The sequence below is a fragment of the Rhipicephalus microplus genome, chromosome 9 (assembly GCF_043290135.1).
Source record: "Rhipicephalus microplus isolate Deutch F79 chromosome 9, USDA_Rmic, whole genome shotgun sequence".
NCBI classification, from domain to species: Eukaryota; Metazoa; Arthropoda; class Arachnida; order Ixodida; family Ixodidae; genus Rhipicephalus; species Rhipicephalus microplus.
Window position 1 is genome coordinate 19,334,871 of NC_134708.1, and position 12,124 is coordinate 19,346,994.

General features: G+C 46.6%; 1 protein-coding gene across 1 annotated transcript; it reads left to right on the forward strand.

The window, feature by feature from the left end:
* The first annotated feature begins 4,170 nt into the window (after positions 1-4,170).
* On the forward strand, positions 4,171-11,906 carry LOC119163554 (uncharacterized). Its single transcript, XM_075873238.1, has 2 exons — positions 4,171-5,307; positions 11,720-11,906. Exon 1 carries the CDS (start codon positions 4,850-4,852, stop codon positions 5,285-5,287), a length of 438 nt encoding a protein of 145 aa, XP_075729353.1. The 5' UTR covers positions 4,171-4,849; the 3' UTR covers positions 5,288-5,307; positions 11,720-11,906.
* The last annotated feature ends 218 nt before the right edge of the window (positions 11,907-12,124 follow it).

Genomic DNA, 12,124 nt, shown 5'->3' on the forward strand with positions numbered 1-12,124 from the left:
GGCGTCGAAACGCTCTGCTCGATCTCTCAAGCCGTATTTGTCCTTGAAGTCCCGGTTCACCAACGAACCAAGTCTTCGGAATTCACAATTGCCGCACCAAACACTCTTACGTCAAAGGTTTTGGTGTCGTCCGTTACGTACTCTGCAGTTATAATCATTAGAAATAAAGTACTTTATCCCATGAATACATAACATAGACCTAACATATAACGATAGACTTAGCATACCAAGTTCCTGAAAATTTAGTTGAGCCGATGTCGTCAAACTGCGTGAAGTACACTTTGAACTCCGTGACGTCACGCGAGGAGTAGGCAGCGCGAAAATTTAAGAAATAATAATACTTTGACCCTGATTTTCTTCTCTGTTAAAAAACTACGATATCGAAATCTGTGACGTTAGAGTTCTCAGCACACAATTCATCAATACAAACCGGTTAATTGTTTCACTTTAGTTTCCCTTTAAACCGGCAGTGGCGGAGCATAACATCGGGTATTCACGCTCAACAGCTTCCTGGTCTCTACTGCACTCAATTAATTGGCGTCGCGTTTCGAAGCATTTCGCGCAAGCATCGGAGACGAGGAGCGTCGCATTGCACGATTATACGAACACGCCCACCCCACCGTGGCGCGGCTTGCAAGTAGCCCGTTCTGTGAAACGGGTGAAACTGGGCGCGGTTTTTCTTCTCCGATGCTCTGTATCGTCTTCCTAAATCGCGCGATCGATTTCTTCTCGGTCACCCACGAGGATTTCTTACACGCAAGACACTACATCACCTCTGGCAAGTCCAGGTATGTGCAATATCGTATAGACGCGTCTAAAGAGAGCTCTTTTCTTGATTTTTGCGATTTTGGACCAAGGAACTGTTCTTACACAGGAACCCAAGGGCGCAGGCGAAAATTTTTTTTTTTTCGGGCGGGGAGGGGGGAACACCTTTTTGACTGGGGGAGCACCACCTTCGAATTGTCGTTTTTAGCTCTGTATGCCATGGCGAAAAAAAAAAAGAGAAATGTGGGAGGGCAAGGTTTGCTACCCTTTGGTTACGCCACTGCAGGGACCAGGCCATTTCGTCAGATTTGTCCGATAGATGGCGAAGCTGTACACATTATTTTGGAGTGTCTCGATGGCCGCTTCGAGGCACCCTACATTACCTTGTTTCCAAGATAAGACAAATGTGGCCCCAAGGAATGCTGAGCCAGGTAATAGGGGACTCGATTACGGCATATGTCGAAAGAAAACTGTATTTATATGTGTGTTTCGGGCCGTCAGATACAAACATCACTGAACCAAACGCGGCCCGGAGACGCAGCAATGGTGACTTCGTCTCAACTCGATTTAGTGACGCACCGGAGGCTTCTATACAAGTACATATAGTGTTTCTATAACTAGACGGCGCCATAGATGCTTGCGTTTCATTGAGTTTGCGTTAGCGGAAATGCCTTCTTCTATACAAAAAGACCACCACTTGACAGACAGCACGTTTTGTTTTAGCGTTAGCGCTGAGACGCGCGCTAACGCTAACGTAAGCGTCTTCAGATATACGAAAACACTCTACTATGGTTAAAGCATTGCAAACACCACGGACAAAGCGGGAGACACTGCGAGTGCTTACTCGCAACTGAAAGTTTCATCAGATAAAACATAAAAAAAGAAGCATAAAAGAAGTGAGCTGAAATTAGCTGTGCAGTCAGCCCTTCTTCAGTTGCGTTATCGCGAATAAAACTTTTTTTTGTAGACAGCTAGATAAATATTGCCACGGGCATGGAATGAGATTGTGTTATGCAACAGCATATTTGGCTGACGACGATGAAGAATTATGCATTAGGCTTTTGTAACAGGTAGTACCATTCAACGACCCGTTATTCACGCAGTTTTCATCGAGCGACGCCTGGTTATTATTTTACTGTTCTAAAACGCTTCATTACACACGTTAACGCTATTCCTTTATCGAAATTAAGCCTAGACAGGGTCACTTTGCAAAGGAGGATCAAGCACCGGCATATAGCTCTGTGGTATAGTGTACCGGACGTTTGTTGTTATTTATTTATTTACTTACCTTTTTTTTCTCGATTTTTTTTGTTGGGATATTGGTTACAGACACCGGAAGCAGTGGCAGATAACTATACGGCGCCAGAATGGACGCTTGTCGTGATCTCACAACATCTTTCGCTGTGAAATGCCGAGGTGCAAATTTGGTGGGTGTGGCTACTATACGGGTCTGTGCGGTATACCTGTACCACCGGTATACCTGTACCGTCGTTATACCTCCTTGCCATTATTTTTTGTTGTTGTTGTTGTTGTTTCCCATCCTGAAAAGACAGAATGGGCCGTTTCCGTGATTGGGTCAGGAGCCGCCGCGCAAGCGGTGCACGGCCACTCTGATAGTCATTTCATATCCGCACTTGCGCTTACACACACACACTAACACAAACAGACACACACGCATGGTTGCACAGGCACAGAACCCAGAAATGCAACTGCGTGCATACGTGCGCGCGCATTACCGAGAACGGCTCCCCCATAGATGGGCCATCTCGATTAACGAGCAGATTAATAACCAACCGACGTCGCTACTGTATAACAAGCCTACGTGTGGGTGCGCCCGAAGAGTCGCCGCCCAGCTTGCCTCGTGGTGCTGGTCATAGTGTCTCAAGAGAAGAAAGAGTGGGACACTGGTGCCTGGATTTATAAGCTAAACCCATTCGGATGACTGCTCGCTTCTTGTACGTGCATCCTTGAAAGAAAAAGAAAGAACATGAAAATCTCCCAGATCCAGGCCACGAAAACCGGCGTCTTGCGAAGCTTTAAGAGAGGGCGAATGTCCTTGATTGGCTGGTGAGATAACTTGCATCATCATCATCATCATCATCATCATCATCATCATCACCACCACCACCACCACCACCACCACCACCACCACCACCACCACCACCACCACCACCACCACCATCATCATCGTCGTCGTCGTCGTCATCCTAATCCGCATCATCATTCTGATCATCATCATCCTAATCAGCATCAGCCTCATCATCGTCGTAGTCGTCATCATCATCATCATCTTCTTCGTCGTCGTCGTTAGAGAAGGAAGAGGAGGGGCGAGTAGCCCACGGGACCACTCCTAGCTCAAGCATTCATACGCTTTCCATAAATTAAGACCATGCAAACGTGGTTGTGTGGCCCAGTCTTTGGCACTTGCCTCCGGACCACGAGGACACATGTTCGAACCCCGACTAGGCGTGGAAAGTTATTTCCTTTTTATTTCTTTCCTGACTGACTCCCTTCTCACCTCCTCGGTCAATCACGTCAGTTTTCACTGACGTTACACGACCCAACGACAGCTTTGCAGCATTTCTCCCAAGAGATAGCCGCATCAAAACTATAGCTTGACGGTAGGCTATTTGCTCATGCTGTATATAGCACCACAGCGAAACAAAAAAAAAAGGGGGGGGGGGAACCATAAGCTTCGCCTTTAATAGTTGAACACGTTAGTGATATCCTGTGCCGCGTGCGTATTTGAACCACTTAGTGGATAGTTTTTATTGTATGGTGTTCGGTGAATCTTGTCAGCCGGCAAGCAAATTTCAAGAAATCGAAATACTTAAGTCTTGCAAAAACATTACTATTTCGACGTCAAATTTCAAATTACTCAATTATGTAAGAAACTAACTCTGGAAACTGAAAATAATCACAAAACTCAAGGTTTCTGACCACTACTGATTTACCTATTTAGTCAATAAGGCCAAAAAAGTTTGTGCGCTCCGAGGCTGGGCTCACGAATACAGCTTTTAAAATTGAAGAATAAGTGGTATTATATACAGACTAACTTTCAAACCATATCTTATAGAGTCCATCACAGCCGAGTCGGTTAGGTGTCTAGCTGTAAACCTAAATGGCACTGGTTCGAATCACGGGGTCCGTATATGGTGTCGAAAGAAGAGAAAGCCACAAGGCGGGGTGAGTACACCGAAACTCAAACGCCTAAGTTCGTTCTTTATATTCAATTATGACCTGCACTAGCAAGCAGACCAAGTTCTAAACATCGCATCCTGTGCAGTGCCGGTAGCCAAGTGCGCATGACATTCTGCTTGCAGCGCCCAAGCCGGGCGGATCGTAGGATCATGTGCTCCCAAGGAGCGGCGATAACGTTCAGTATGGGCCGCGGAAACGGGAACACGGACGATAAGGGCTATCAGTTTATTTTGCCTCAGCTGCCAAAAAGAAAACTTGTTAATGAGACAGTGTTTTTTACATGGCGGATGTCTGAGCCAGGCCTTACAAGGGACCCGTTAACGCCGACGGGCTTGCTGTCTGATGTGGTGTGCCTCGGCGCGTATCAGATAAACCCCTTGGGATCGGTATCTCTTCAATGACGTGGTACCCCAGAAACGCCAACTCGCCTTGAAGAAGCTCTAGGTGAAGGGGCTGCGATGCGTCGTCGTTCACTAGCAGGTGAAGCTCGGGCTGCACTAGCTGCTGCACGGAGTGAGAAACCAGGATGTGCGGGCTTCGCTGGCAGCATATGGCAAGGTGTTCGAAGTCAGCCGCGAGCGCTGGCGCGTTCTGGACATGACAGAGAAGCGTTCGACCACCAGAACAGTCCAGCTGAAGTTGAAGAGCTGTTTTGAAGGTAGAAGTTATCCCAAACCAGATCCGCGGGGACGGGGATATTGCCTTCGTGGTGGCGCCTGGTCGGCCGATGCAGTGCTTGCGCTGCCAAGGCACAGGTCACGTCCGCTGACGAAAAGTGCGACGCTGCACCCCATGTAGACCCTAACGACACGTTGAAGCAGACTGTGTGAGGACCTATAGGCATCTGCAACAGGACCAGCGAAGAGTGAGGCGGTTCGCGAACATGTCATGGAAGCGGCCGAGACGCAAGACACCGCTGAAGGAGCTGGCATGCCCAGAGGACTTCGCACCGACCGGAGGGGCGTCATTTACAGGCACGCACAAGTTGCCGGGGCACACTCCAGAACGTGTTACCGTTCCTTTCGTTGAGCCGCCAGCGGCTGAACTTGTCAGGATTGAGGAGGCAGCAGCAACCGAGGAGGCAGACAATGCAGCAGAGCCTCGGGGTGAGACGTGTCGCCACGGCCGCATAAGCGTTCGCGCGACACGACCGAGGAACCTGACAAGGGGAACCACCTGCAGCGAGGAACCGCCTGCAGAGACACCACAAGGGAGGCGGCCGACCCCCAGACCCAAGCCCAAAGGTCCAAGTGACAGGAGACCAGCGGACACGGTAAAACAAAAGAATGCCGGCAAGCAGGATGGTCCTGGGGGTGACTAGCCGAGGGCTGGTCGCGAAAGGTAAACACCATCATCAGCAGGAGCAGCATTACTACGCCCACTGCAGGGCAAATATATCTCCCATGATCCGCTAATCAATGCTCCGGACCTACTCCTTTAAAAGCCACAATGGCAATTACTCCTTCATTCAGTATAACTAGCTTAACGTCAGAAGGTTGGCGGCTAGGTGCCAAAAAGTCAGCTCTTGCGGCTGCTCGCAGACCAAGATATAGACGTTCTAGTCGTCCAGGAAACTAAAGTAGACGGAGAGGAAAAGGTCGGGAGCATTGTGCGTCGTTTCACTGACCGACATTGCGCGGTCGTAAGCCATGCCATAGAAACGTCCACCGGATGTTCTTTTTGTAAAAATAACAACAAAACTACAGTCTTTTTGTTCAAACTGCATTTCCATGCCAGTCAGGCAGAATTGTTTATTTCGACTTTGTTTATTGTGCCACTGTGAGGGTAATATGCATATACGCGTCGAATGGTGTAGAACAGTCCGCCCAGTTTTTCTTTCTGACCTGTTTCAGTAGACAAATTGTGATAACAGGATTGTTTTGTTAGGGGGATTTTAACTGTGTTCTAAGTGCTCCCGATGGGGGTCAAGCGCTTAGAACTGCACTGGCAAGCACCGACATTCGCGATAAAAGCAGTGACGTGCTAGGTAAATCAGTGAACGAAAATGACTATAGGATGATGCATATATGTATGAATGTGTCGTATAGCAAATCGCGAAGTCATGTACACGCCATTTCAAAACAATAACCATGCATGCGCTTTTAGATCGCATATACCTATCTCTAGATATTTTGCCTATGTGTCACGATTTCTCGGTTCAGCCAGTGTCTTTTTTTTTTTCATATGACTATTTGGTTGTGTGTTGCATAGGCACGAACAAACAGCGCAAGGCTCTTAACTGGGATTTATGGAAAGTGAACGCGTTGTTATTAAAAGACGAATTATTTTTAGAGGCAGTGCACGAGACCAATAATGAAGTGTTTGAGAAAACGGGAACTGATTCAGAGAAATGGGAGTGTTTAAATCGGAAGGTGAACATGAAAGCGCTGGAGAGATCGAGCTCGCCAACATTCGAAGCGCTAATAAAAGAACGAAGTCCGAGGAAAACACCGCAACAGCTAATAAACCTCAAAAGTCGGGAGCCTGGCCCCCGTATTCACAAACGCTCCTCGACTCGACTTTCACCCTTCACTTGACAGAGTTGCGCGCAGCACCGCTGCTCGGCTGAAATGACGCTGCGCTACTCAAGAATAGCAGAAAATTATCCCTTATAAGCAGTGACTTTCCCTGCCTACAGATGACGCTCCCATCGGTTTTTTCAAGTGAAGGTTGAGCGTTGAGTGAAGGGGCGTTCTAGAATGCGGGGGTGGGACTTGTAAAGACGAGGTGAGCAGCGTTAAAAAGAAATTAGAACAGTATGAAAAAGAGTGTTATCAAGGCGCCTAGACTCGCGCTCGAGCAAATAATCTTGTCGTGGGTGATACGGCCACTAAAAGGGCGCTCGGTCTCGAAAAAAGCGCAAGGACGCCGAAACCATATTGATACGGTCTATTGCAACGGGACTCGCTCAGTGGATTTCGTGCCGACCGGTTGTGCCCCTGCGATCTCCGACGACAGCTGCAGCTCTCTTTGGCCGACAAAGCTCGCCCTATATACGCCATCTCCTGGCGCCGACAAGAGCTCTCGCCAGTGGTGCCCCGTCCTCAGACTCCTGCGACCGTGTCCATCTTTCCCATCTTCTCCTTACTTCCCTATACTTCCGTCGGTCGCTGTTCCTGCGCCTCGCTCTCTCCTTCCTCCCTCTCTATCTCTTAACCTTGTAATCCTATCCTTTTCATCTCTCCTTTACTCCCATCCCTAGTGAGCTACTGCTGAGGTGTCCTCCCCTGGGGGGCATATACGGGGCTCACTTTTGTCTTCTTTTCATTTAAAATCACCCCCCTCCCCTCTCGCAAGTGACAATAAAACCATCGGAAGGGCATTTTTTTGCTTATTATCAGTCACTGTTTGCATTTCGAAAAGCGAATGTGCATGGTTTTAAAGAAAAGTTTCTTGAGCGCACGCTGCAGCTTAGTGACGATACAAAAAGGCTTTTAGAACGCAAAATAGCGGTAGGCGAAATGGAACGCGCCATTGGTAATTTGAACCCCGCAAAGTCACAGGGCGATGGCCTACCCGCTGCGTGGTATAGGTCGTTTAGAACAGAACTGTCTCCGTTGTTAGCTGAGCTGTTCAATGAGGCGTACGAATGAAAAATTCTGCTGCATTCCTTTAGCAAAGCGCATACGGTATTTATTTCTAAAACGGAAAAAGTGAGAAACTTAAACTGGTGACATCGTACAGGCCTATATCACTGACCAATGTTGACTACAAGGTCTTTATGAAGGTTTTCGGCAGCACAACTTCAAGGTGTCGTTGGAGAGCACCAAGCAATTTGACACTGCACACTAGTGTCAGCAAAGGATGGCTTACTGCTCTCCCATAGTTGAGTACCAAGTACTCAAAATCGTTGAACATTTTTTTTTCTAAACACACAAACTTCTGAAATCACAGGCAGAACTATATTAGCTCAAACACTTACAAGATGCAGTGCGTGCTAGCTATAGAAGGTTGTGACGAGGAGTTACTTGACGTTGCTGTGCTCGAGATAGACTTGGAGAACGCTTTTGATCGTGTTGGACGTAATACTTTCTTTGTCATCTTGAATCATATTAATGTCGGTTGCATCACCGGGAAAGGGAGTGGCGTACCAGAATGGCACAACACGTTTAATTGTTCATAAGTCTTCGGGGGCACCCATTCACGTATTGCGGTCTGTGCGCCAAGGCTGCCCCCTCAGTCCACTTCTTTTGTATTTAGATCAAAGTGATGTGCTTAGCGATAAACGAAAGCGATTAAATACACGGCTTCAGCTTGGCGGCAGCAGAAGCTGCTCGCGTATGCAGATGATACTGCATTTTGTTGAACGAACAAAGAAAGTGTATCAGAAACGTTGCGTGTTGTGAAACATTGTTGTGACGTCACAGGGCGAACCGCGTAAACTGGTGTAAATCACTTGGGCTATGGCATGGAAGGTGATTTTCAAAACTGGAGCATTCTGCGAATTTGTATACTTAACGGAAAGCGCCGACAAGGTACCTCGGTGTTCCCTTTGAATATTGTGAGGGCAGCGTCAAACAAAAGAGCCGACAGGCGGAAAAGCACGAACCTGCCTGTTTTACAGTGAAAGCTGCTATTAGCCATCATAATTCGGGTCTCGCGCCGCGCCGTAGTTGTCCGCCGCCGGTGTCCGTAACATCGCGCGAAATTAGAAAAATTATAGTACCAATGAAACATTGGGGCTTGAACTCGGGTCCGCTGGGTGCCAGCCCAGTATCCTACCATTGAGCCACGCCAGTTATTATTATTATTATTATTGCCTGTGTACATGCCAACAAGTCCCAAGCACTGGCGTGTCTCAGTGTGAATGTTGTATGTACACCGAGTCATGCCAGTGCTTGGGACTTGTTGGCAAACTTGCCTTGGGCAACCTTGATGTCGGGAAAGCAATCTCGTTAATTTAACGACTTATAAAGCGTTTTAAAACAGCGCAAGAACAAGCAGTCGTCGCACAGTGCGAATAGCGTAACGAGTGGGTCGTCCAATGCTCCAATCCATTGAAAACTTGGTTTTTGCTCGGGTATTAACTGTGGCACATACCTACTTCATGCATAGTTCCTCATCGTCATCAGCCACTGCACGAACAATCGGCACAAGATTCCTCGCAATAGTTTAGCGCATACCACGCTTCTTAAAAGAATGCCGAAAAATAGCATAGCGAATGCCGGCCTACTACCCTAAAGTTTTTATTATTGATGCCGTAGTGGGCATCAAGCAAGTGTGCTTGCAGCAGTGACCCAATGAGTGTTTTGAAAAGGCTCTGAAAGGCCACTCTTCTAGCTTTCACTGCGACTTTGCTGCGCCTTCCGCGCAGGCCTGAAGAATTTTTTTTTTTTTTGCTAGGGTAACTGTGTGCAACATGTTTTTATATCACTAAGCTCCAGTATACGATGCAGGTGTTCCATTGTTCAAGGATCAAGGTGCAAGGGCTGCACAGTGTGTTCATAGTTTTTGTATGGGGCCCGAAAGGGAAATGGCCGTGCAGCCGGACCAATCTGTTCAGACGTGTGAAGGACGGGGGTCTTGCTTTGGTGCACCATTTTGTAAGACAACTAGTAAATAGATGTTATTTTTCCGTGACGTCAGCGATCGTTTTTGCGTACGCTATGCCTAACTCTGGTTAGGCAGTGCGTTAACAGATATTGTTGTCCCTACTGATAGCAGGCGCGTGACGTTGATAGCAGGCCCGTGGCTATCTCAAGGAAGGGTCAGAAAGTGCACGCTTGTATCGGTTCGTTTTTGTTTGGATTATCTAGCAAGTGTTAGAATAAAATAATTGTACAAAGATGTATGTGATACGGTTTTGCCAGTACCTTGGTACAGGGCCATACACAGTGGAACACCGGAACAAAATGATCTAAAGTGGGTGAAAAAGATGCAGGTACCTAAAGTGGTGAAAACAATTTTCTTTAAGTTACACTCAGGAACGCTATCAGCAAACACATTCACAGAGGAACGGGGTTTTTTTACACCACGGGGTTCACACTGTTTAATATGTAAGAAGTTAGGAACAATGGACCACGTTTTTTTTTTCTCTGTTGGGAATAAGTACATTTTTGGGACATTTTGCAGAGGACAACAAAGACAGATTTTTCTTTGGATCAACACGGGAAGAAGGTACGTCCCAGTAACGAATGATGAGGGGGGGGGGGGGGGGTCCCATTTGATGTAGTCATGTTGACCGGCCCCCACTGTACATAGCGTGCGCGAATGGTCGGATACCACTTCGACCAGGATGCGAAGCCAGCAATAATTTATTTCAGGGAAAGCATTTCTGCGTTTATTAAGTGTAGCAAAACACAGCATATCGCGCCAGAAAGGTTTTCAAGGTTTGAATCTCCGTCAGCCCTTCGGTATTTTTTAAGTGGACAACACCAATGCAAATAGGACTGATGACATTGTTTGTTTTGTTTTCACGATTGTATTTGCAATGTGAGTGTGAACTGATTGCGCTGTACATCGTCTAAGCCGGGCATTAAAAAAAAAGGTGAGTGCACATAGTGTTAAGGTCATAACGAAAAGGTCGATGGTTCGAACGACAGAGCTGGGATTGCTGGAACACCAGGACGTCATCTAGATACTGCCAAAAGTCAAACGTATACGTGCTGTCTGGTAATCTGTCAAACTTAAATGCAGTGATGCGAGGAACAACATTAAGGGTTGGCCATATAAGCCTAATATTATAGTGGGCGTCCTTTTTTTATTTAAAGAATTGTATTTACAGAATAAGCGGACGTTGGCTCGAGCGAAGAACCACTGTTTACGATTTTTTTTCTGCCGAGATCACGTCACTCTCTGGTCACCTCAAGGGTACGGAAACAAGCTTAAGTTCTTCATACATTTTCGCCGGATTGTTAACGCAAATTATTAATTGCACTATTAGAAACTGGCGAGCATAGTTCGACAAAGCTGACGTCTTTTTTTTTTTTTTCAGGGACACTGTATCAAGACCAAAACGATTTTTCGTGCGTTAGAATTTTCGGAGGCAAAAATGTTGTAGGCCCATGTACTCAGTATTTGGTGCACGTTAAAGAAGCCCAGAAGGTCGATATTTCCGGAGACCTCCACTGCCGCGGCTCTCGTAATTATATGGTGGTTTTGGGACGTTAAACCCCACATGTCGATAACTCATCGTGTATTAGTAAAGTACGACTTCGCAATCCCGAAAACACCACTCCTACTGCAACACGACGCTTGGTAAGCGAAGAAACTGTGGGTGGAGACGCCATCTTTAGATTCCTCCCCAAACATCGTGACGTCATAGAATATGAAAGCGCCTAGTGGGTCCTAAAAAATTTCTGATCCTCGAAAATGAAGCGCATTGCCATCTGATGGTACCACGGACCTAGCATACGAAGTTCTACAAAATTTCGTCTAGCCAATGCCACGAAATACAAAAAAAAATAAATGTTGAAATTTCTGACGTCACATGCACACATTTTGGCGCGAAATTTAAAAAAATAAAACTTCAGCCTTGATTTTCTCCGCTAATATTGAACGTATGATAATGAAACATGTGCCAATATAGTTGTAAGAGTGCAGTTTGTTCATCTAGACGAAGCCGTTGTTTCTATTTAGTGTCCCTTGAAATATAGATTGATTTCACTCGTGCGACTTGACGTGATATGTTGGTGCACTGCATGGTAGGATGCAAGGTTTCAGATGTCGCGCGAGGTTTGAGACGTCTATGACCTCGCCTGCAAGCTATTGTTTGTCCTATCATTGTTTGTTGCTTTCTGCTTTTCTGCCTCAGGTTTCTGCACTGGTCGAAATGGACGCCGTTTGTGGTATAGACTTCGCCGCCTGAAAATACGTCGATGATGGTACATCATCGACGTGCCTCGCAAGTCTCGGAGCTTTAGCTGCCTTAATAAAGCATACTAAAGGTGTCTTCATCTATTTTGCGCGATGATGAATAAACATTTATTTTCAAAACGGTATACTTGGGCCAGCCCCGGTTATACACTCGACGGTAGGTTTCTGCCCTTCAGAAATCATCTGGCCTTCGATGCCTCTTTCGCCCATGCGACGTTGTTGATTAAGGTACCCGAATATGAGCATTAAGGTCTTTGAACGAGGTAAGGAGATACTGTTAGTTTAAACTTGTTGTTGGGCTAGTTGGTAAATCGTCATATTGCAAGTAATTTAGTTCGACATA